This window comes from Sorex fumeus, unplaced genomic scaffold (assembly GCF_029834395.1).
Source record: "Sorex fumeus unplaced genomic scaffold, SorFum_2.1 ptg000122l, whole genome shotgun sequence".
Lineage (NCBI taxonomy): Eukaryota > Metazoa > Chordata > Mammalia > Eulipotyphla > Soricidae > Sorex > Sorex fumeus.
In genome coordinates this window covers 29,074,848-29,101,770 of record NW_026606179.1, presented here as the reverse complement: position 1 = coordinate 29,101,770, position 26,923 = coordinate 29,074,848, and the positions used below count along the sequence as shown (strand labels likewise).

Here is a 26,923-nt window from a genome sequence, read left to right as displayed (position 1 = left end):
TGATACAGAAACACCCCCCCCAAAAAAATAATCTGTCAATCAGGAATTCTATATGTGACAGAACTAATCCCTCAAAATGAAAATTTTTAGACATTTTTGGATAAACAAAAATAGGGCGACCTCAGGAGTGAGACAGCCCAACTTTCCACCCTTCCAAAGCCCCAGTAACCACACTCACACCCAAACAGCTGCTGTCATGCCTTGGGCCAGACTGCCCAATTAAATATTCTGGATTTTCTGGAGTGCAGCACTTAGCCACATTCATGGCTGTGCAATATCTCCAAACTCTACAATCCTAGCTTCCCAGTAGGAGCACAGTAGATTGGACAGAAATGTAACATAAAAGCCAACGAGTCTTGACTGGCAAAAACATTAACACAGAAAGCTAACTTTAAACAGCTTAGGACACCCTCAGACAAGGACTTAATTGCCCCCATGGTGAGATTTTACACAATTTTCCCAAATTTTTTTTTACTGAAGTATTTTTTATTGTTCCATTAGCCATTTAGTGGTGACAAGTAATATATAATAAATTATTGTGGGCCTCGAGAACAGATGACTAGTTAAAGAAACTATGGTACATCTATACAATGGAATACTATGCAGCTGTTAGAAAAGATTAAGTCATAAAATTTGCTTATAAGGGGATGGACATGGAAAGTATCGTGCTAAATGAAATGAGTCAGAGAGGGACAGACATAGAATTACTGCACTCATTTGTGGAATATAAAATGATATGAGACTAACACCCAAGGAAGTAGAGATAAGGACTAGGAGGATCACTCCACAATTTGGAAGCCTGCCTCATTTGCTGGGGGGGGAAATGCAGTTGGGATGAAGAAGGTACCACTCAGTTGATGATGGTTGGAGGGATTGCTCGGGATGGGAGATGTGTGCTGAAAGTAGACTAAGGACCAAACATGATGGTCTCCTAGTACCTGTATTGCAAACCATGATGCCCAAAGTAGAAAGTGAGAGTAAGAAGGAAGGTGCCTGCCACAGAGGAGGGGGTAGGAAGGGATGGCGGTGGTGGGAAGGATGCTGGGGACATTGATGATTCAAAGTGCACACAGTGGAGGGATAGGTGTTCAGTCATTGTATGACTGAAACTCAATCATGAAAGCTTTGAAATTGTATCTCACAGTGATTTAATTTGAAAAAAAGTATTGTGGGCTGGAGTGATAGCACAGCGGGTAGGGCATTTGCCTTGCACGCAGCCAACATGGCCGACCCAAGTTCAATTCCTCCGCCCCTCTTGTAGAGCCCAGCAAGCTACCGAGAGTATCTCGCCCGCACAGCAAAGCCTGGCAAGCTACCTGTGATGTATTTGATATGCCAAACACAGTAACAAGTCTCACAATGTTACTGGGCCCACTCGAACAAATCGATGAACAACGGGAGGACAGTGACAGTGATAGTGATTGTGCTATGGGAGCAGGCTGGAGGAGTGATTGGGAAAATGGAGACAATAGTGGAGGGAAGGTGACAATGGTAGTGGGATTAGTGTTGTAATATTGAATGCCAACAGCAAATCATCATGAACAACTTTTTAAGCCACAGTGTTTAAAGTGGAATTTTAAAAACAAAGAATAGGATATTAGGTAAAAGGTAAAGGCCCTCCTGTTGTTCGTAGATTTGCTCGAGCGGGCCCAGTAACGTCTCCATTGGAGACTTTGTTGTTTCTGCGTTTGGCATACGGAATACATCACGGGTGGCTTGCCAGGCTCTGCCGTGTGGGCGAGATACTCTCGGTAGCTTGCCAGGCTCTCCGAGAAGAGCGGAGGAACCGAACTCGGGTTGGCCATATTGGCTGCGTGCAAGGCAAACGCCCTACCGCTGTGCTATTAGAACATAATAATCTAAAAATTCACAAATAATGTGAAAATCAACACATTTCAAAAAAATGGATCAAAAAGGAAATCACAAGGGAAAATAGGGGGGAAAAACTGGGTGAGGGGGTGTCACACCGTGCAAATGTACTGCTGTTCATGCATATATTAAATAATAAGAACAACCTGAAATCAATAGTTAGCCTTCTTCTACCTTAAAAACGAGAAAATCAAACAATGCCCAAAACAAGCTGAATGCAGAGAATCTAAAATTTTAGTGAAACCAACTGAACCAAAAGATAGTTTTATAAAAGTTTGCAAAATGGGAGGCTGGAGTACACTGAGTAAAGCACTTCCTTAGGGACTGGAGAGATAGCACAGCAGGTAGGGCGTTTGCCTTGCATGCGGCCCGACCCGGGTTCGATCCCCAGCATCCCATATGGTCCCCTGAGCATGGCCAGGAGTAGTTCCTGAGTGCATGAACCAGGAGTAACCCCTGAGCATCGCCGGGTGTGACCCAAAAAGAAAAAAAAAAATAAAATACTTCCTTAGGGTCTTATATGTGGCCAACCTATATTGATCCCCTGCATGACATAAAGTTTCCCTGAACCCACCAGGAATTCTCCCAGAGAGCAGAGTCAGGAATAAGCCCTGAGTACAGCCGGGAAGCCCCCCCCCCCCCCCAAAAAAAATAAAGATAAAAATTTACAAAATGTAGAAGCTGAAACAAATGAACACTGGAGTGAAGGCCATGTGAAAATAAAGCGAGAGATTGAACCAATTTTACTACAAGTCAGGGCTCTAGGTCTACCAGTGGTTGAAAGAGAAAAATCTCCAGGAAATAAGATGCCTTTTGCAACTCCAATGAGCAGGACCGAGCATTAATTCACATCTGCGCAAGTTGAAAAGTCTCAACCCCACTGATTTTCCCAGTGATGGAAAATCAGGGAGGACACAGACACCAGAAGGTTGTTAGTATTTAGGCGTAGCTGCTCTCTGGGAGAAGGAAACCAGGAGGGCAGGATCCCTAGAGCCAACTTAAGGAAAGGATCTACCAGGTTGGAGAATCTCAAACAGGGCCTCTGTCCTGGACCTTGGAGAGCTTCTAAAAACTTCTGCCTTATTGCCCAGCTTCTTCCTGAACCTCCCAGCCTGAAGTCAGCTCACTGGCATCTTCAACTTGCAAAGCTCAGGGACCTTGACAATGCTAACTTGTCCTCCTCCCTGCCCACCACTCATACTTTCCTGCATCAGCTTTTAGATGAGAGCATGGACCCAGGACCCCCATGTCTCTAATATCCAAAAAGCTAAAAAATAACTCAGTTTTTCAAGCTTGCCCACCATTTTGTAGATGAAGACACAAGCAAATGCAATCTGTTAATCATGCCAAGTCTCCTTTGGCAATGCAAAACCAAATGAACTGCTTTGCATAAGAAAATATTAAAAGTATGAGATACAGGGAACAATTTTTCTGTTACTTAGGGGGCCAGAAAGGGAGTGTACAGCCTGCTTGCCTTACACATGACTGATCCAGGTTCCATCCCCAGCATCCCATAGTCCAAGTAATGGATATGGATTTATTTTTAAGGTGATTATATTATGACTTAACAACTTTGTTAGTGTTAATGAAGTGGGTATTTAACCTCATATTTATACCTTTAAGAATTTTTTTTCACATTTTAATATTTGCTACAAGCAGTATTTGAAAACATGTCATCCTCTTTTTTTTCTTTTGTCTTTTTTTTTTTAAACTAAATTTAGCTGGACAACTCAGCCAGTCGGCACATTTAGCTCTCCAACTACCATACAATGTACTTGGCTTAGGTCGAAGTGCAAATTTTCTTGATCATCTTTATGTTGGCATTCCCCGTCCATCTGGAGAGAAAGTGAGTAAAGATTTATTTTGTTTACAATGTCCTAATATGTTAGTCAATCATTTGAATTTGCTTGGATTTTAATTTAAGTAGTGAAGACATTTTTTTCTATTGCCTTTAAGGGATAAAAAAAAACAATTTTTTTTCATCTGTCTTACCTGACATAGAACACATCACAGATGGAAAATAGATTTTTACCATCTCTGCCATAAACCACACAATGTTTTATTCCTCTTTCCTGCTTCTCCACCTTATCATTTTACCAACTAAAATTCTGTTTATTTTGTTTAGAGTCAGACTCCCTCTCCGCTTGAATTTTAGTTTCAAGCAGTATTTGAACATAGTGCTTTGGGCAATTCCTGCCATATAAGAATATCCTATAAGCAGGGCTGGAGTGAGAGTATGTTGAGTAAGGCATGTACATGGCCTTGTACATGGCCAACCTGGATTCAATCCCTGGCGCTCCATATGGTTCACCGAGCCTTCCCAGGAGTGATTCCTGAGCATAGAATCAGAAGTAAGCTCTAAGCACTGCTGAGTGTGACCCAAAAGCAAAACAAACAAACAAAAAAAAAAACGAAAAGAATATTCAGTAAATACCTGTTGCATTAGTGAATCAATGTGGCAGAAAAGTAACCGTTCCTTGAAAAATAATTTAAAATTTCAAGCAAGGCACAAGAACCTATTTGGGGTTCAGTATATGTAATTTTAGCTTATTCCATGCCTAGGATTTTAGTTAAAGAATTGTCTTTATTTCTTTAGGACAGTAGTACAGTAAATGTTTAAGAGTGGGAGTTGGGTAGATAGTTCAATTGTAAAAGCACATAATATCTGCAAGGCCCTGAGTGCCATTACCAGCAGCACCAGGTATGGCACTGGTGACCCAAGAGCACCTCACAACCCAAGCACTGTTGGGCTGCGAATAACTGGACATGATCAGAGTCCCTCTAATCATGATTTGGGGATAGTCCCTATTAAAAAATAAATTAATAACTGTTAAATGTTCTTAATTTTTTTTCCAGTCTATACGAAAACAAGAGTGGACAGCAATTATTCCAAACTCCCAGCTAATTGTCATTCCATATCCTCACAATGTTCCTCGAAGGTAACATAGTTGCTTGAATTGAATTTGATAAAATTATATACTGTTACATCTCTTTAAAAGTCTTAATCCTGCAGTTTTCCCATGAGGACCATCACTTAATTTACTTACAGCAAAGCTTAAATGAACAAACATAACTGCACAAAGATTACTGTGGTTTTTTTATGAGGATTAAATTATACTAGAAAACTAACAGACTAAGTAATTAGGGATTTATACATGTTGTGCTTAAATAACTGGTTTTCAGTTTAATAGTTAATTCTAAACTTTCAAGATAATATTTACTAATTATTGATCTTTTTTTAATAAATGCTTGGAGAAATAATGTATATCCCACCATGGTTAGATACAGATTTTAAAAAGTCAAACAGACCTAGACTGGAAACTCAAATATGTTGCTGAATATGAGAGTTGGAGCTTGTCCTTGTCCTCTCTGTCAAATTCTGAAGGGAACTAGGAAATAGAATACTTTTTTTAATATGGATGAGGATGAAATGTGCCAGCAAACAGTAAGTTTTCAGTAAACTCTAGATGTTTTTATTGGTTAAATATTCCCTTGAAAATATGGTTTTTAACTCTAAATATTTAATCATCATTGTTTATTTTTCTTTAAACTACTGGATTCTTTTTTTTTGAAAGTCAATGCTAAAGATATTCACTATCATTTAAAATTCACTGGAAAGAATGTAAGTTTTTCTTTTGGCTAGTCTGATGTCAATATAAAATATAATCACTGAAGAATAGTATAATGTATTAATGAAAGTATTATTAGTAGGGTCCTGCTTGTTACATTTTTTTTCTCAAAATACAAGCTATAATTTTTTATTAAAATTTTAGATGGAATGAATTAAGTGGTTTGCTCAAGCCAACTCATGCAACCTTATGAGTTGATTATAACCTCTACTTTAAAATCTCTTCAGAGAAGCTATATTTTAATCAGTCATAATGGGAATATGTATACCAACAGAATTGGCAACATCAGTCAGTTTTTTTTTTCTTTTTTGCCCATCATAGAGTCAGTTACGAGCATTCCACTAGATGTACTTTATGGTAGATTTATGGGCTTTGGGGCCACACTACTTAATGAAAAAACTTTATGACATAATTTTCATGAAATAAAATAACTTAAGCAGAAATATAATTAGTATTCTTTGTTCTGTATACATGGAAAATAATCTAGAAAAACTGTACCATGGGTAGGAAAGTATATAAGTGAGGATACTTCTATATGGTACAATATCATAATACAGAATAATCTCTCCAAGTGGACTGGTAAGCAAAATAAAACACCACACATTATACATACTGTAATAAGAAAAGGTGTTATGGTAACTGAATTTTCTTGGTATAAATATTCCCATCATGACTGATTTTAACAGGACTTCACTGAACAGTTAGAGATACACACAGTAAAACTCTAATTAGGTAGCCTATGCTGGTTCTAGCAAATGCATTGAAATGTGCGTTAGAGAAGATAAAAGAAATGACTATTTTTGCAAAAATATATCTATGCATGTTTTTATATGTAAAGAATTTCTCAGGAAGGATATGTAAGAAACTGATAACAATGACTGTTTCTGAGTAAGATACTGAGAACAACCCTTTTATTTAGTATTTTACCAAAATTTCTACATTACTGGGGATTTGTTTCAATATCCTTGAAAAGTAGAACTACCAAAAATTTTCATGAAAGAATTTTTTTTAAGGATAAAGTAAGATAATGAGAATCGCTATCTTAGGCTAATTAGCAAGACTTCTTATGCTTCTGAAATCCTGTAAAATTATTTCAGCTTTCTTCCATAGTCTCAACAGTGTTCATATTTCTCTTTCTGAAGAAATAGCCACTTCAAATTTATGTACATAATAAAACTAAATTGATTTTGGTTTGAGGCATATTCTGAGATTTATTGACTAGAGTCTAAGTTATGGATCAATAAATTTTAATTATCCCAAAATAAGTCAATTGCTACTTGATATTCATCAGAATGATCTCACCTTTATTAAACTTTTTAAATGAAAATATATTCATTATCTACTGTCAGGAAGAAATAAAATTTCTGAATATATCCATCCACAGTATTGACAAAAGAACTCAGGCCTAGGATGTTCATGGTTTTCAGGTACTTATGTGGATGGCCTTAGAACAAAGACCTAATGAATGCTGAAGTCTGTTTATTGCCATTACTACTGAGGAACTAAAAGCAATTTCATAAGAAATCTCAACATAAAAGTTATTGCTATAATGTAAATTACTCCAGACATGAACTGTATTGTATAAATAGTAATTTTGTCCTAGTCAGCAGTCTGTGATTACTTGGATATGCGGCTCTTTCTGTTAGTCATACTGTTCTATACAAGAGTTAAAAAATAAGGTCAAAGACAGCTCAAAGGGATGAGAACATGCTCTGTTTGCAGGAAGTCCAGGCTTGATCCCCAGCACCCTCAGGTTCCTGAGTATATATGGGAGCAGCCCCCAAGTAAAGAGCCACAGTAGCCCATAAATACTAACAAGTATGACACCCCCCCATAAAAATACAAACTATATACTTATATATATTCTATATAACTATATTTATATATAAATATATTTATATAGTCCTCTGAGCTCTGAGAATTAGTTCTCAGAGGGTCAAAGAAAAACATAAAATATTCTCAAATATTCTATTTCAGTTCTGTAAGTAAATGTGAACTCTGTAGGATCATCCATAGTCTTAAAGGTAAAGGTAAAGGCCCTCCCGTTGATCGTCGATTTGCTCGAGCGGGCCCAGTAACGTCTCCATTGGAGACTTTGTTGTTACTGTGTCTGGCATATCGAATACTCTCGGTAGCTTGCCGGGCTCTCCGAGAGGGGCGGAGGAATCGAACTCGGGTCGGCCATGTTGGCCGCTTGTAAGGCGAACACCCTACCCGCTGTGCTATCGCTCTTAGTCCTATCTTAGTCCTATCAAATGTAATCACTTTGTCTCAATCATGGATAGAAGATTAAATTATTATGCTTATTAGTCTCAATATAATTTTGTTAAGGTTAAATATGTAACTTTTATTCTTCTGTTTTTTCACCTACAGTTGGAGTGCCAAACTTTATCTTACACCAAGTAATATTGTTCTGCTTACTGCTATAGCTCTCATTGGTGTCTGTGTTTTCATCTTGGCAATAATTGGCATCCTACATTGGCAGGAAAAGGTTTGTTAACTTCAAAGAAACATTAACTTTGATCAGTTTATTATATTAATATATTTCTTTTTAAAATCTATTCAAGTTTTTTATTTGACTAAAATTTTATTTTTCAAGTTCAGTTCATGATGTCTTATAATTAATAATTAATGATACTCTCTTTATACTACATTACTGATGTCTCTCAACAAATTATAGAAACGCTTTAAAGTTTTTAATCTCAAAATCACCAGGTATATAGAAAAATTTAATTATAAAGTTTAATAATGTCCTGGAAAATAATCATTTTATAAATGACCCTGGACTCTTTTCCAGGAATAACAGCTATCTCTTTATAAAAATAAGAGCACAGAGAAGTTAAATGATTTTTCCCAAGGCTTAAGTGGGAAATAGTAAACTTCTTTTCACCTTCCAACTATTCTTTGTACTAAACTGTACTGGTTTCTGTTTAGTATAATAATGCTCTAACAAAACAAAACACCAAAATGTAATTTTTCTATGTCTGAGAAGAAAAAAAAGGGGACATCACATAAATTAACTAATTTAGATGTAAATTGAAAAAGAAAATTCCCACTTCACATAAATATATATTAGCTTGCAAGTTCCCCAAAAGGGCTCCTAATTTGTGTCACAGTTTCTCCTTTGTTTACACTTCCTCTCTTTAGTTCCTGGTACCTAGAATTGCCTTTTGTCCCCACTCCCTCCTCAGCCAGCCTTCCTTTTGGCTCCCACTAGAGGAGGATGCAAGAATGGCTGAGCAATCAGCTCTTCTTTCCTCACCTTGCCTCCTGCTAAGCCCTCCTTAAACTGAGATGAGTCTTACTCTGAGCCGGAAATCACGTTATTTGAGGGGTGAACGCTACACATTTACGATTAGAGACAGATGACAGTGGAACTAGAAAGACAACAGTCAGCTTGCCCCTGGCCCACTCAGAACAAACAGCGCAAGGTACAGTCGAGGCTAGCACCTAAAGCCCTGCTCTCTCTCTCCAGCTCTGTGGTTATAATTCAAGCCCTGTGGGTTCACGCTGAGTGAAGTTCTGTCCCACATTTGCTGACAAACCGTCCCCTGGCTTCACACAATATAATGCTGTATATAACTGTGTAGTGGATTAGTCACTGACTTGACCAGTATTTTCCTCCTAAAGGGAAAATACAGAGGGATATGGATAATTTGCCTGGCCTATATTCCTACAGGGCAGGGCTAAGGATCAAGGAAACTAAAGGTGGAATGAGCCTTTAAAACCCAGTGTGGGGGCTGGAGCAATAGCACTGCTGGTAGGGCATTTGCCTTGCACGCAGCAGACCCGGGTTCAATTTCCAGCATCCCATACGGTCCCCTGACCACCGCCAGGAGTAGTTCCTGAGTGAGTACAGAGCTAGGAGTAACCCCTGTGCATCGCCGGGTGTGACCAAAAAAGCAAAAAAAAAAAAAAAAGAATAGCCTAGGTTTATGAGGAAACCAATCTATCATAACTATGTTTTGTAGCTTCCAGCATTCCTCTTCTAAATATATTGAGAATGGCTTGCACCAAGGTAGAGATTTCACAAAGTGAATCTACCAGCATTAGTTACCAAATTGGTGCCATTAACAAAGGTGTTGCTCCACACAACCCTGATTGTTCAAAAGCCTTGCTGGGATGAGATCTACCCACTACCCACTTTCTAACCACACCAGGCAGAAGGCTTCTAGCCCTGACTCTCCCCTCCTTCCCCTTGTAATGAGCAAAATACTGTAACTCTTTCATCCCGACTTCAAAGCCCAGGAGTGTATTTAGTCAGCCTGGATAGTAGGGAACACTGCTTGAAAGGCATAGAAAGGGAGAAGTATGGCTTGTATGACTTTCCCAGTCTCCCAAAATACTAGAAGTGGTGTTAAAAACTTTCCCAGGCTCTCTGGACCTGTAGAGCTGTCCCAGTGTTCAAGTAGCACCAGGATGCCCTGAGACTTAGTTGGAAGGACAAAGCATAGTCATGGGGTGCTCATCTGGGGGTTGCAGAGCCCCACACCTTTTCTGGTGGCAGTGGGAATGCAGAAGCTAAGCTCAAACAAAACCTATTGGTTTCTAGTGTCTTTCCAAAAAACATTTTTAAGTAGACTACTAAATTATCCCTTTATCAATTAAAAATCAGTTAAACGGCTGACCCCCTCCAAATAACTTTCTTGTAAATCAAATATCTGTATAAACAAAAAAACATAGGAATCAGGGAATAAGGACATTTGATGGTCATTTAACTAAAATCACCATCTAGTTTATCTTAGCTCTTATGTGTTACAATAAAACATGTTAATTATTCTGGTAAATGTTCATTTCTGTCAAAAATAACACCTTCACATATCAAAACATGATAGATACGAGTTTGTGTAATGTTAATGTTGTAACTGAAGAGATAAGATGAAAGTTGGTGACTACATACTTTTGTTAGAAAAATAAAAACCTAGAAGCAAGAGAGATAGGTAGGAGGTAAGAGCTTGCCTTAAATACAATCTATGGATTTGATTGCTAGCACCACATAACAAACAGAAAAACATAATCTGGACCTTATGAAGGAAGAGGAATTAATTTTGTTGATTTCTCTGAAGAGCTGAGTACAATATAAACATTGTACACTTAGTATGAGAAGGAAAAAATAATCAAAGATTGAACTTTTAAATAAAAATATGTTTTGGAGCACGCATATTTCTTGTTTTGTGACACAATGATTCTTCTACGTCTCTGACCACAGCGTCTGCCCTAGGCCACTTTCTTTCTGTATATCCTCTGCCAGTTTTGTCTAAAATCATGGCACATCTCCAACTCTCATCTCTAAATCTGTTTTCCCCACATCCCAACTTTTGCCATAATATCTCTATGTGGATCACTTTGACATGCCTCTATATCAATATTTTTAGCATTTTCATTGGGGTGTGGTGCAGTAACACTTTGTCTAAAGCTAACAACCCAAATTTTAAAGCTTTTTCTCTTTTCTTTTTAACTCACAAGATTTAATCAATTGCACTCTTGCTTCTGCCCCCACAAGAATCTGCTTTGTAAATCTGATACCTTAATTAAAAAAAAATAATCTTCTGCTGAATTCATTTCCGCATTCCTGCTTCCAGTTAATTTAGTTCAGCCTCTGTTATGTTCTGCCTGGATATTTCCCTGTTAGATTCTTCAGTCCTTTGCACTCCATTTATCACATCACTGCCAGATTACTCATCATTAAATTTAGCCTTAATCAGGTCACTTCTTTGTTCTAAATCCTTTGGTAACTATTTACTTTCTAGAATGTGTAGACTTGTCACTCCACCATATACTTTTCCAACTTTGTTTCTTGCCATTTGATTTCACATGTTTTCATGCTCCTACCAGACTGCTATGATTTCTCTTTTTATATCTCCTTTTATGTCACCAGCTTTCAGGGAATTGCCCTTTCCTCTACTCAGTAGTCTCTCTTTTTAAACCTTACTCAACACTTATGCAAATAAATAAACCTACACTAATTATCACTGTATCACTGTCATCATGTTGTTCTTCGATTCCCTCGAGCAGGCACCAGTAACATCTCCATTCATCCTAGTCCTAGTCCTGAGATTTTAGCAAGTGCCACACTGGAGGCTCTTTCAGGGTCAGGGGAATGGGTTTTGGCATATTGAGTACGCCATGGGGAGCTTGCCAGACTCTGCCATGCGGGCAGGATACTCTCGGTAACCTGCCGGGTTCTGCCACTGGACCAGAAAGCGAGAACTGGACAATAAGAGGTTGACAGTAAGCTTCCGGGAGCTTGGTTTTATGGTCTCTGGATCTTGATATTTTTTATCAATATATTGGTAGAGCAGATATTTATTAATAACCCCCCCACACACACACATCTAAGCAAAGTGCTGGGTTGTACTTGAATTCTTTGGTTTTGTTTTTGAACCACATCTGATGGTGCTTAGGGGACCCTGTGCAGTGCCAAAATCAAAGCAGGCCACAAGTGAAACAAGTACTTTAATTATTGTACTATTCTGCCTCCTAATTTCTTATCTTTATATTCTTATCTTTATATCTATATGTCATTATCTGTTTTTTCACTTTAGGCACTGCAATTTATAATGCTCTTGCAATAGGATTTCATGCACACCCTCCACCAGTGTCTCTTTTCAGCATTGTCTCACGTCCACCCCAAATCCTCTCTTTCTCCCACCCCCCCACCAGGGTGATCTCAGTTCCTAGACCAGTTCTCAAGTTCTGTTACTCTTTGACCCCAAAACTTTCAGATTTAAAAAAAAAAAAACCTCAATTTTTTTTTATTGTTCTCAGAGAACTTACAATACCTAGAAAGAAAATAAGCAAAACCTTGAAAAGCTCTTTAGAATAAAAATTTTAAAACATGGGGCCAAAGAGATAGTACAGCAAATAGGGCACTTGCCTTGCATTCAGCCAACCTGGGTTTGATCCCCAGCATTCCATATGGTCACCCAAGCATTGCCAGGTTCTTGAGTACAGAACCAGGAATAACCCCTGAGCATTGCCAGCTGTGACTCCAAAAGAAAGGGCAAAAGACTTAAAAACATTGCCACCATTTTGAGAGAGACATTCTTTTCAAGAGCAGCATCTCTTGAAAAGTAGGGGGTCAATAAATAACTGCTATATCAATATGTTGATCCAAAAATAATATTCTTTAGTATAATTAGTAGGTTTATTTTCATCTGTGTTGAGTCATAAAAATGCTGTATTGATTCCATAATTATAGAATCTAATATTTGCTTCTATTTTCAAAGAAATTATTATAAAATAAGTGTTTAAGAAATATTATTTGTTTTAAATTAAATTAATAGATCATTAAGTATAAAAGAACTGCTGTAATACTTAATGAAATCATTGTATGATAAGATCACTTTAATCTACTAACTGCTGAGGGCTTTTTAAAAATTAACCAATGTATATTTCAGAAATTAGTCTTTCCTGACTTTTCCTCTCATTTACAAATGAATCTAAAATTCATTTTTCAGAAAGCAGATGATAGAGAAAAACGACAAGAAGCCCACCGGTTTCATTTTGATGCTATGTGATATGCCTTTAAAATTACGTAACAGAACATCTCTTCACTTGATTACCTGAAACACTAAATTTTGGCTTATAGAAGAAGATAGGTGATAATGAAAATTATTTATAAATGACGCATCCCATGATAATTATTGGAAGTAATAAATATGGTCTGAATGTGTCACAAGGTCTTTTTTTAAAGAACTTTGTATACAATAATTTGGGTTCTTTATTCAATTGTGCTGTACATTTTTGTTCTGTGGAATGTGTTGCATGTACTTTGGTGTTTATGTATTTATAAGCTTATTAGAATAATGATGGGAAATATGTAAATAAAAATATTTAAATGAAGCGGGTTTTCTGTGTTCCACTTGAATTAGTCTTGCTGCTTATGCTAATGATACAGATTACTTTTTGTTAACTTATCAAAAATAAAATTATTAACCATCCAAGCAAGGTCAGGGGTCTCTCACTAATGGTATACAGTATTTTAATTGGGTAGTCTGGCTTTCAAATTTTATCAGAAAAACTTGCCTTAAATTTCTTGTTCCACCACTTACAAACTGTTTGAGCTGATTAATTTCCATAAGCCTCAGTTTTCATATTTGCTTACCTTCCATTAGCCTCAGTTTTCATATTTACATGTAGGGGGCTAAAAATGCTACTATTAATAATAATACTATTTGAGTTATTGTAAACAATAAATGGGATGATTTGTATAAAGTGTTGCACTTGATGCCTAGCACAGAGTATTAAATAAATGTTGTCTGCACTATTTTTTTAGGTAATTTTTAATGAGTCCACCACTAGTTATCAATATATATATACTTGATATGATTTTGTCCATATTCTCTGGGGAAAAAACTAAAAAAAAAAACAATTCTTGGTGGCTGACATCTTAAAACATTTATTACTTGCCCATATTAGCTAAAAATCACAGTATCTAAGAATTAATGTGCCCTAAAATTTTCTATCAGAACAACTGATCCTTATATATTCATGAAGAGCATTTGATTTTGAGCATTTGATTTCTTGAAAAGAAACTCACTGTGAATATGCATCTAGAAATGCAAATCTTATTAAATATTTTTATTCTCAAAAACTTAAAAGGAGTCTATAATTTACATTCAGGCTTGCAAATTTCTGTGGAATTCAATTCACAATAAAGTTACTCTGAGAAGACATTTAGATCTAAGGTTGGAAGGGGAAAAATTTTATATATCAGTATTACGATTTTTTTAATATACAGGCCAGAGCAATAATACAGTAGTAAGGCTCTTGCCTTGCTCGAGGCGAACCTGAGTTCGATCCCTGGCATCCCATGTGATCCCTCAAGTACTGCCAGGAGTAATTCCTGAGTGCAAAGCCCAGAGTAACCCCTTAGCATTGCAGAGTGTGGTCCAACAAACAAAATAAAATTAATTTTTTCTAATATGCAAACAGAAAGAAAACAAAACTTAGCAGGAAAGAATTTTATTCATGTTTTTTTTCTTCCAGCTGAAAATGGCATGTGTGTAAATTGTTTACTTTGTGTATCTGAGCATGTTAATATGTCAATAAATTTTCTGTTAAAACGGTGTCTGTTGCTGAGGATTTTTTGTTTGTTTTAGATTGTTCTGGTTTTTTCACAACGCTTTTTTTTAGTAGTTTCCCCATCAGGAGAGATAGTACAGCAGATAGTGTGCTTGCTCTGCATGTGGCTAACCCAAGTTTGATCCCTAGAATCCCATGTGATTCCCCAAGTCCAGAAGTAAGCTCTAAGCACTGCCCAGTGTGGCCCAAAACCAAAATAGCACCCAATTTTCCCCCCAAGGTTCCCATCCCCATGCACAATGCACAGAGTACAGCCAAGTGTAAGTAGCACATTTCAAAGGAAGGCTATAGTCATGTCACTGCCCACCCCTGCAGATGACTGGTAGATGCCAGTTCTTTGGATGTGTTCCCCTTTGATCCCTGTGCTCAGGCTAGACCCCCTCCGCCACATCTCTGCCAGAAAGAGGTCAGATTCCTACACTTGAGGATTGCTGAAGTTTTTTTTCTCTCCCAACATGAATTAGTGAAAATACAATTAGGGAGATGGAATACTACTGAGAAAGTCCCAGTTCTTTGGTCCACCTCTCCAAGATAGACCCTGCAAATGGTGGAGAGAAAATTATCAAGTCTGTGCTTCTATGCACTGAACACTGTCAGGGAACCTGTTTGGGAAATAGGAGGGAAGATTTGCCCGGAGTGAGAACTTAGTGCCACCAAGAAACAGTCCCAGCTATAGTAACTCAACCTGTTGCAGAGTTTTTTAATCGTTCTTTTGGAGCATGAGGAGAACTTAGAGGTTATAAATTCTAAATCACTTATCTGGACTTTGAGATAAAAATAAGCAAACCCCACTGCCTCCTAGTAAATTGGGGCAAGATAGGAGTCTTCTCTGAACATGTTTGCCACTCAATGCCTCTTTTGCAGACCACAACACCCAAAAGGAGAGAGAGAACACAGGGGATTGCCCTGCCACAGAGACAGGGGGGATGGAGGGATGGGGGTGGGAGGGATATTATCCATGGTGGTGGAAAATGGGCACTGGTGGAGGGATGGGTATCTGATCATTGTATAATTGAAACCAAAGCACAAAAAATTGTAAATCTACAACTTTAAAATAAAATAAAATAAAGGGAAAAAAAAAAAAGATAGGAGTCTTCTGAGACCATCATGCTCAGTTCAATTTATTGCTGGAGCGATAGCACAGCGGGTAGGGCGTTCGCCTTACACGCGGCCAACATGGCCGACCCGAGTTCGATTCCTCCGCCCCTCTCGGAGAGCCCGGCAAGCTACCGAGAGTATTTGATATGCCAGACACAGTAACAACAAAGTCTCCAATGGAGACGTTACTGGGCCCGCTCGAGCAAATCGACGATCAACGGGAGGGCCTTTACCTTTACCTTTACCTTTATCAATTCATCTAAAGTGACCCAGTGTCCCTAAAGACAATCTTAATCTATCATATCATAAAGCAAGGATGTTTTTAAGTTACTGGGAGGCTCTATGAGAGAGTAGAAGTATAGGAAAATAACAATTAGGAAATTTTAAGAAAGTAACAATTAAGGTAAAGGTAAAGGCCCTCCCGTTGATCATCGATTTGCTCGAGCGGGCCCAGTAACGTCTCCATTGGAGACTTTGTTGTTACTGTGTCTGGCATATCAAATACTCTCGGTAGCTTGCCGGGCTCTCCGAGAGGGGTGGAGGAATCGAATTCAGGTTGGCCATGTTGGCTGCATGCAAGGCAAACACCCTACCCGCTTTGCTATCGCTCCAGCATAGAAACTAGAGTATTATAGGAATACTGTAATAGAATTCTTGTAGTACTATAGGAAAGTAACAATTAGGAAATATAGGGCAGTAACAATATTGACAATTTAAAGTATCATGAATATGTATTAAATACTTTGTTTCTGTATCTTGAGTCTAATCTCCAAATGCAACATTAATGTCATTTATTAAGTATAGTTTGTAGATAAAAAGTGTGACAGCACATTAATTTTGAACACTAAAAAGCATAAAATATTGAGGTCTGACATCTGGATTCAAAGCCTAACTCCCACCCATTTTGTGACTTTGAATCGGTCATTTTACCTTGTTTTTTTTATCTAGTAAAGTAAAGTAAAGGCCCTCCCGTTGATCATCGATTTGCTCGAGCGGGCCCAGTAACGTCTCCATTGGAGACTTTGTTGTTACTGTGTCTGGCATATCGAATACTCTCGGTAGCTTGCCGGGCTCTCCGAGAGGGGCGGAGGAATCGAACTCGGGTCAGCCATGTTGGCTGCGTGCAAGGCAGACGCCCTACCCGCTGTGCTATAAAACATTAACATTTATACCTACCTTAAAGACCTGTTCTGAGTCTTAAGTGGCAATATACTTGGTAAATGTTGGGTTTTTTCCTTCTTTCCCATTGCTTATTACAGATATATTTTATGACTCTTCCATTGATCTGTACTTCTGTAATCTTTCTTCTTAAAGAAACTAGGAGAAATAATTAAGACGGTCTTTTTTATGATTAAAATTGCAAATACAAAGGTGAAGTACTATTTGGACTACACCTTTCTATTCATCTACCAGCCAAAAGGCTTTATTTATTTTCAGAAATTTAAATACCAAAATAGATTACCACTTTTAAATTGTCTCAAAAAAAGGCAACAGCTCTTACTTTACTTTACCTCCCCAGTCTTAGTAAAGGGAGAGTACAGACAGAAATACCTGAAAAATTCACCCTTGAGTTACTAAGCATCCCTACAAATTTATGAAGATTCTCTCTACCCACAGACAATGATTACTAAACAAGGGGTAAAGATTTTGTTTCCTGGATATTTTGGTGAAATTGGAGAGATAGCACACAGTTGACACTGGTTAGATCCCCAGACAGAATGGTATGATCCATAAACAAAAAATCTTACATAAAATGTTTTAAAAGATAGAGAAATGAAGAACTTAATAACATAAAAACTTATTTATACAAGAGCTTCGTGGATTTCCTATGGTAACTGCAAGAGAATGATTTTTTTTTCCCGAGTTTTAAAGAATATCCTTTTCTTTAGACCTCTAAGAAAGAAGAAAAGTCAGAGATGACTCAACAGGGTGAGTGCATGTTTTGCATGCAGAGAATCTAGGTTCAGAGCCCAGCATCACATATAGTTCCCCAAGCACTGCCAAGAGTGACTCCCCAACTTGCACATCTTGCCTCGTTTAGAATCACCCCATTGGGTTATTTATATAATACTGCATTTTGGAGTTACGAGTTTGTTGCTGGACACATGATTTGCAAATATTTTAAAGTAGGAATCTAAGCCTGAAATAGCCCCTTGACATTGCTGAGTGTAACCCATATTTATTTGATCATATTTATATTTATGTGATAAAAAAAAATATTTGCAGTTGTCAGGTAAGTAGCTCAAAGAGCACATACCTGGGATGTGTAGGCCCCTAGTTTATTCTTCAGGACTGTAAAAAACTAAACGTGCTGAAGGTTGTGAGTTCGTGGACTCTCTGGATGGCTCTATCTCACTGCCCGCATTCGGTGCCCTAGAGCTCCTGTGTGTGGCCTGGATCTGTATGGCTGTTGGCCAAGGGCAGACTAAAGGAAGAGAGGAGGGTCAGGCTGGTTGATCTTAGTTGCAGTTTATTCCAATCCTTTCTTCATTCACTCATGTCTTCCCGCCCCCCACTCCCTTATCTCTCTGGAATGAAACTGCCCCCCTCTCCCCTCCCCTAAGGTAGCCAAATCAACATAAGAAAGCCCTTCCTGAGGGCCCACCAAGTTCAAAGTGAACACCACCTAAAAGGCATTTCAAAGCCCTTCCTGACTGCCCCAGGCAAAATACCTCCTAAGGTGTTTTTCTCTTTTCCTCAGTCCAATAACTATCAACATACCAATACTAGCTATTTTTGTATGGACACAGTAAGAGATAACATTGAGACTTGTAGGGCAGCTCTCCTGGGAACATCTTGCCACAGACTCAGACTACAGCACTCAGGTCAGATTAATCTTTCCTAACCCTAGCAGGGTCCAAATCTAGTTATTACTTTTTGGATCATGACAGTACTTGTCCATGATCAAGCTCTTAACCTATAGTTAAGCATTATGGCACGTTGGCCAGGCCCATCTCGATGCCAGGGTAGCACATAGCTTACTGCTTGCCCTGGTTCCATCCAGTCCCTCCTCAGGACCCTGCTTTGGGGGGTGCTAGGAAGTAAAGGCAGCTGAGGTTTAGGTGAGAGAACAGATGTCCAAGAAGAAAATATCACTGAGAGTCACATTACAAAAGCATGTCTTCTTTTGTTCATACAAAAAGGAAATTGCTCTGAATAGACTGCAAAGGACTTTGGGAGAAGAGAAAAACAATATAAGTCAACAGAGCACAAAGAAAGAAGTTACAAATAAACACAGAGGAATGGGAACACTGTGATGGGAGCAACCCAATAAACCTAAACTACCTGAGGCTATGCAGGAAGGACAAAACAGTGTTATCCTACACAGGACCACATGCCCCCAAGCACCACCAAGCACCACCACAGGGCTAAACTGAAGTACTAAACCCACAACTCTGGACCAAGAGTCACAGGGTTTAGCAAATACTCTCAATTCCATTCAAGATTCTAATGGGCTTTGTTTTTGGTGCTGAACTTGATAAGCTATTGCTAAAATGTACATACAAATGCAATGGTTTAAGCATGATTTGTAGAAACAAAAACTTACTCCTGACAACCCAAAATTGCCTTTGGCCAGACCCCAACAACTTGGAACCAAGTTTACCAAGAAATTAAATGGCCAAAAGTTAGGTATGTGGGAGCCATGCCCACAAACCACCTCCGGCTCAGCTATATAAGCTCATTAATTGGCCTTATCTCAGAGACCTATAGATAAATCTCAAAAGAGACCAAAAGTCAGTTAATCTCAGACCCACACATGGCTGAACAGACTGGGGTAAATTGGAGGGGGTCAGTTTGGCCTGTGCCTGCCCAAGCAGAGCCCCGAGCAGCCACTTGCTTCCACAACCCAAAATCGCCTCAATACCCCTGGCCTGACTCTGCCATCTCAGGACGGACCTCACCAAGATATAATCTGCTGAAAATTCAGGTATGCGGGTTTTTTGGCTGAAATCTCCAGGCTTTCACAATGTTGGGGTGGGCTACCTCCCCCCACTTCACTTCCCAGTACACATGGAAGCACTGACAGTCATCCCCACAAATCAACTCCAGCACCACCCTGTAAACTCCATTTACTGGCCTTATTTCAGAGACGCATAAATAAATCTCAAAAGAGATCAAAAGCCAGAGACACAGCAGTGAGTCCCGGAAGACACCACAGGGCCAGAGATCTCTCCAGGCCCCATACCGAGCCAATTTCACCAGGGCACCCCAGATAGAACAGGTGCAGTCTCCCCGCCTACTCCAGATGGAATCCTGGCAACCAAGAGCTTCCACAAGCAAAGCCCAGGTATGCGGGTTCTAGAACTAAATCTCCATGCCACATAGTGGCAGAGGCGCCGGAGTGGCCCTCCTCAGCTCCCTGCCTGCTCATTGGTGGGGATGTCACACCCACAGTGTGCCATCTTAGCGCACCAACACCCCTGGTCCAGAGACACACAGTTGAAATCCAAAATGGATTAGTACCCTACAGAAATGTCTCTGGAACCCAACCATTTACAATCTAGGATTCCAGAAGTGTGAAACTGCAGCACCCAAGATACTCAAAATGAGCAATGGACAATAAACGATCTAGCATCTCCCCCTGACAGGCAGACTTGAATGGTGGTGGGAAAATTCGAGCAAAACATAATGTCCAAAAGTAGAGAAAGTCACATGCTGGGGGAAAAGGCAGCTCAGATAGAGTAGGGACCACCAAGTAAAGTATGCTTGGAAGACCCGCATGGGATGGGAGATGTGTGCTGAAAGTAGACTATAGACCGAACATGATGGCCTCTTAATACCTGCATTGAAGTTCACAACACTCTAAAGGAGAGAGAGAGTTAAAGGGAATCCGCCTACCAGAGAGGTGGAGGAGAAGTTGGCGGGGGGGTTGGGGGGCAATACTGACAACATTGGTGGTGGAGAATGGGCACTGGTGGAGGGATGGATACTCAATCATTGTATGACTGAAATATAAGCACGAAAGTTTGTAAGTCTGTAAGTGTATCTCACAGTGATTCATTAAAAGGTAAAGGTAAAGGCCCTCCCGTTGATCATTGATTTGCTCGAGCGGGCCCAGTAATGTCTCCATTGGAGACTTTGTTGTTACTGTGTTTGGCATATGGAATACATCACGGGGAGCTTGCCAGGCTCTTAAAAATAAAAAATAAATAATTTTTAAAAATTAAAAAAGTAGAGAGAGAGTATTGGGGAAATTGACTTCAATGGAGGCAGGGTAAGGACTGGTATGGGGAGGTGGATATTCTGGAGACATGGTGGTTGAAAGTGTGCACTGGTGGAGGGATGGGTGTTTGATCATTGTACAGCTGAATTTGAACATGAAAGCTCTGTAATTGCATCTCACGGGGATTCCATCTAAAAAAAAAAGTAATGTGGAGTTCATGCCCAATTCAAACAGCTTAATCAATGGCTGAATAAACAGCAGTACTCCTACATAAAAAAAAAGGAACTTACTCTGTCAGATATGGAGTAAGAGTTAAATACACTCAATACAGTTTATTAAAGAATTAGGTGTATTGAAAAATAGGAGCCAGAGCAATGTGACAGTAAGTAAAGCACTTATCTTGCACAAAGCCAACCTAGGTTTTGTGCTGAGACCTCATATCTAGGGTTTTGTGCTGAGACCCTGAGCACCACCAGGAGTGATCCTTGAGTGCAGAGCTAAGAATAAGCCCTGAGCACAGTTGGGCATAGGAAGGGGAGGGAGGAGGAGAAGAGAGTAAAGAGGGAGAAGGAGGAAGAGGAGGACAAGAAGGAGGATGAAGAAGAGGATAAAGTGGAGAAGAAGAGGAGGAGGAAGAAGGAGAGGAGGAGGAGGAGAAGAAGGAAGCGGAAATAGGAAAAGGAGAAGGAAAAGAAGAGGATGAGGAAAAGGATAGAAGAAGGAGAATGAGAAGGAGGAGGAGAAGAAAAGTAGAAGGAGAAGAGAAGGAGAAGGAAAATAAGAGGATGAGGAGAGGGAAGAGCAGATGAAGGAGGAGGCAGAGGAGAAGGAAGAAGAGGAGGAGGAGGAGGAAGAGGAAGAGGAGGAAGAGAAGAATGATAAGGAAAGGAGGAGGGGAGAAGGAGGAGAAGGGGGAGGAGGAGGAAGAGAGAGAAGAAGAAAAAGGAAGAGGAGGAGGAGGAAGAGGAGAATAAGAAGGAAAAGGAGGAAGAGGAGAAGGAGGAAAAGTGGGGAGGAGGAAGAAGAAAAAAGAAGGAAGAAGAGGAAGAAGAGGAAGAGGAAGAAGAGGAAAAGGAGGAGGAGGAGAAGGAGGAAAAGTGGGGAGGAGGAAGAAGAAAAAAGAAGGAAGAAGAGGAAGAAGAAGAAGAAGAAGAAGAAGAAGAAGAAGAAGAAGAAGAAGAAGAAGAAGGAAGAAGAAGAAGAAGAAGAAGAAGAAGAAGAAGAAGAAGAAGAAGAAGAAGAAGAAGAAGAAGAAGAAGAAGAAGAAAAACATATGGAACAATAAACCCACACGAATAGCTAAAGCAATCCTTGGGAAAAAGAATATAGGTAGCATCACCTTCCCCAACTTCAAACTGTACTACAGAGCAGTAGTAATTAAAACAGCATAATATAGACTAGAAACAGACCCAAATAACAATGCAACAGAGTTGAATATTCTGTCACAGACTCTCAAATATATGATCACTTAATCTTTGATAAAGGGTCAAGAAATGTTAAGTGGAACAAGGAAAGCCTCTTCAACAAGTGGTGCTGGGAAAACTGGACAGCTATCTGCAAAAAAATGAACTCTCACCTCTGCCTAATGCCAGGCACAAAAGTCAGGTCAAAGTGGATTAAAGACCGCATGTCAGACATGAATCCATAAGGAACATGAAAGAGAATATAGGCAGAATTCCTCATGACATTGAAACTAAAAGCATCTTTAAGGATGAAACACCACTGACCAAACAAGTGGAAACAAACATAGACAAGGAGGAGGAGGTGGAGGAGAAGGAGGAGGAGGAGGACTACATTAAATGGGACTACATTAAACTAAGAAGCTTCTACACCTCAAAAGAAACGGTGACCAAAATACAGAGAGACCAAAATACAGTCCACAGAATGGGAAAGAATATTTACCCAATATCCATCTGATAAGGGGATAATATTAAACATATACAACACACCAGTAGAATTGTACAAGAAAAAAAAAACCTCCAAACCTATCCAAAAAATGAGTAGAAGAAATGAACAGAAGCTTCCTCAAAGAAGAAATACAAATGGACAAAAGGCACATGAAAAAATGCCCTACATCGCTAATCATCAGGGAGATGCAAATCAAAACAACAATGAGATATCATCTCACACCACAGAGACTAGCACACATCAAAAAAAGAAAAAGAACCAGTGCTTGTTGGTGGGAATGTGGACTGGTCCATCCTTTTTGGAAAATAATATAGGTATTCCTTCAAGAACTAGAAATTGAGCTTCCATATGCCCCACAATATCACTCCTGGGAATATGTCCTGAGGGTGAAAAGAAAAGAAGAGTAGAAATGACATCTGCACCTGTATGTTCATTGCAGCACTGTTCACAATAGCCAGAATCTGGAAGCAACCCAAGTGCCTGAGAACAAATGACTGGTTAAAGAAACTTTGGTACATCTAGACAATAGAATACTGTGCATCTACTAGGAAGGAGAGAAGTCATGAAATTTGCTTGTAATTGAATGGTCATGAAGAGTATCATGCTAAATGAAAATGATTCAGAAAGAGAGGGACAAACAGAGAAGGACTGCACTCATTTGTGGAATATAAAATGACATAATATGAGATGGACACCCAAGGACAGTAGGCACCAGAGCCAGGAATATTGTCCCATAGTTGGAAGCCTGCCTCATGAGCTGGGGGAGAAGGCAGCTGGAATAAAGAAGGGATCACTAAGTCAATGATGGTTTGAGGGATTGTTCAGGATGGGAGATGTGTGCTGAAAGTAGATAAAGGACCAAACATGATAACCTCTTAGTATCTGTATTGCAGACCATAATGCCCAAAAGTAGAGAGAGAGTATGGGGGAAATTGTCTGCTAAAGTAAATATACTGGGGACATTGGTGGTGGAGAATGTACACTGGTGGAGGGAATGGGTGTTTGATCATTGCATGATTGAAACTCAAACATGAAAGCTTGTAATTGTATCTCATGGTGATTCAATAATAAAAAATAATTTTTTTAAAAAAGTATAAAACACTAATCTATAGCAGAAATGTTTGATGTCTTGGAGTATATTAATAACTTATGTCTACCATATCTTCTGTGAAAGAAGGAAAAAGTAAAGTATAATATGTTTAATAAAAACAACCGATTAGTATCTTAAAAAACAAAAAATAATTTAAAGAGAGAAAAAGGTTTGAATAAATCATTCATCAAAAGGAGTAAACAAGGAAAGAATGAGGGAGGTGATGGGACGTAACATAGAAGGCAGCCAATCTCAACTAACCAAACAGTACCACAGAAATCTTAACCTGTAACAATATTTTAGTAATCCTTCATATCAGAACTTAATGTTCCCATGGTAAAATACAATTATTTACACAAATTTTCTTCTAAGGAAATATTTTTTATCATTCTGTTAGCATTTTATTGAGCGCAAACAATATAAAATAAATTATTGTGGCCTACTATGGGGGCAGGCTTGAGAGGTGGTTGGAAAAATTGGAGACAATGGTGGAGGGAAAGTGATAATGGTGGTGGAATCAGTGTTGGAATACTGAATGCCTAAAACAAATGATTATGAACAACGAATTGCAAACCACAATTTATGTAAGGTGTAGAGAGAAAAATTTACATAAGTAGGCCTTACCTATTTCATATAAACTCCAAATATATTAGCACAGAATTTCTGTAAAGGTTTTATTAAACACAGGTAAGGCATGGTTATTACCATAATGAGATCCAAATATAAAATAAAATTTAATGTAACATACTTTATATTCCAGAGTTGAGAACTTACTTATGTAAATGAGAATAAGCATTTTAAGCATTTTATTATACTATGTTAAAGGGTTTTATTTTCCTTATTTACATAGTTAAAATCATATCGCAATCACAAATTGGCTCTTACTGATTTATTTTCTCATCATTCTATTTGCCGTTTCTTAGTTTTGTTGGAACAAGTAAAATAGAGTAAGTGTGTTATGTGCCTAAGGGGGCAGGTTGGGCATGAGAGGGAAAAATGGGGACACTGGTGAAGGGAAAGTCACACTGCTGGTGTTGGAACAGTAAATGCCTACAATGACTATGCCACAAACAGCTTTGTAAATCAGTGTTTTTAATTAAAAAAAATAAACATAAAAAAGAATGAAGGAGGTGGGGGCAGACACAGTGCATGGCTTGAGGTACTTGCCTTGCCAGCAGCTGACCCTGAGAGAGAGGGAGGAAGGAAAAGAGGAAAGGAGGGATAGAAATCCAAGGAGCTAAATAAACATGAGGCATGGGGGTGGGGGTAGGGGGAGGTGGCAGAGTGAAACTGGGAACACTGGTGGCAGGAAATGTAAACTGGTGAAGGGATGGGTGTTGGAAAATTGTAGGACTAAAACTCAATAACTTTGTAACTTGTATTTCATAATGAATTAAAAAATTAATCTTTTTTTTTAAAAAAAAAAAAAGTTTAACTTGGGGTATGGTGGCGCCAGCAGGTCAATCTGTACCTGTGAGGCAAGTGCATCAGCAGCCTGGTGGCATCTTCAGACTTCCAGACACCCCAAAATTGCTGCTGTACCTTTGGCCAGACCCCCAACAACTTGGTGCCAAGTTTACCAAGAAAGTAAATGGCCAAAAGTTAGGCATGTTGAGACACACCCACAAACCACCTCCAAGCTATATAATTGGAGGCAAGGCCTCTCTGGTTCCTGATTGAACTGCTTAATGGCCTTGATCCCAGAGACTCAGAGACAAATCTTGGAACCCAGCAGCTTTGGGCAGAGATGCATCTGGTCCTGCAGTAGGTTTCATGCCTTGGTCTGTTCCCCCTGGTGGCTCAGTGGCCACCAACCTCCAGAGGCCATTGGACCGTCAGGTTTGGATCCGCAGTGATGAGACACACAGGACCTCATGGGATGGGGGTGGAGCTGTCCTTTTCCTCCCCGCCCCAATGAAACCCCGAGTCACCGCCCACAAATGGCCTCTCTGGCTCCTGATCAAGCTGCTTAACAGCCATAATCCAAGAGACTCAGAAACAAATCTTGGAACCCAGCAGCTTTTGGCAGAAATACGTTTGATCCCTGCAGTAGGTTACCAGCACTAGGCCACCCCAGGTGGGAATAGGTTTCATGCCTTGGCCTATTCCCCCTGTAGGCTTGGTGGCCGCCAACCTCCAGAGGTCATTGGACAGTCCGGTTTGGGCCCACAGTGACAAGATACACTGGGGACCTCACGGGATGGGAGTGGAACTGGCCCTTTCCTCTCCACCCCAATGAGACCCCAAGTCACTGCCCATGAATGGCTTCTCTGGTTCCTGATCAAGCTGCTTAAGGGCCATGATCCCAGAGACTCAAAAACAAATCTTGAAACCCAGCAGGTTTTGGCAGATATCCCTCCAGATTTAATTGTTAAAATTTCAGAATTCCAAAATTGCACAGCCACTACTGTGGCCTGTGACATCATATGCTATTCATAATCAGCAATAGAAAACAAAATTGTCTACAGTTGTCTTTTCAGCAGTTCTGAGTGTTGGGTTAAAATCCCAAATAATAATGGTGGGTCTGGTGTTGAAATATTGAATGTAATCAAAGTAGAGAGAGAGTAATGTGGAAATCATCTGCCCCAAAGGTAGGGGGAGGGTGTGGGATGGGGGGTATACTGTGGCTTTTGGTGGTGGAAAATGGGCACTGGTAATGGGACGGGTGTTTCATCATTGTATGACTGAGACTTAAACCCAAAATCTTTGTAACTGCTTTCATGGTGTTTCAATAAATAAATGTATTAAAAAGGGGGGAAAGGGCTTAACTTAATGAGTATGGAAAATGTAACTTAAAACCTCACTATTGGTTCTGTAGCTATTGCAAAGCATGCCTTGCACATAGCCAACCCCAGTTGGATTCCTGGCACCCCGTGTGATTCCCTGCGCCCCACCAGAAATGATCTCTGAGCACAGAGTCAGGAGTAAGCCCTGAACCCCGCTGGACATGGCCCAAAAACAAGTAAAAACTCCTCACTGAAACATTCTACCCACTAGTTTTATTAATAGTTGAACATAACCAAATATTGGTATGGATATGTAGTAAGGGAAATCTAATTAATTCCTAGTGAGACTTTA

At 39.4% G+C, this 26,923-nt stretch overlaps 1 protein-coding gene across 1 annotated transcript in view; it reads left to right on the top strand.

Moving 5' to 3' along the window:
• ITFG1 (integrin alpha FG-GAP repeat containing 1) overlaps window positions 1-14,570 on the top strand; it is a 226,241-nt gene extending 211,671 nt beyond the window's left edge. The window contains exons 15-18 of the mRNA XM_056136673.1: window positions 3,591-3,715; window positions 4,726-4,808; window positions 7,872-7,989; window positions 12,959-14,570. Of these exons, the coding sequence (XP_055992648.1) occupies window positions 3,591-3,715; window positions 4,726-4,808; window positions 7,872-7,989; window positions 12,959-13,018 (386 nt within the window). The 3' untranslated portion in view covers window positions 13,019-14,570. The remainder of the gene's footprint in view (window positions 1-3,590; window positions 3,716-4,725; window positions 4,809-7,871; window positions 7,990-12,958) is intronic.
• Window positions 14,571-26,923: the final 12,353 nt, after the last annotated feature.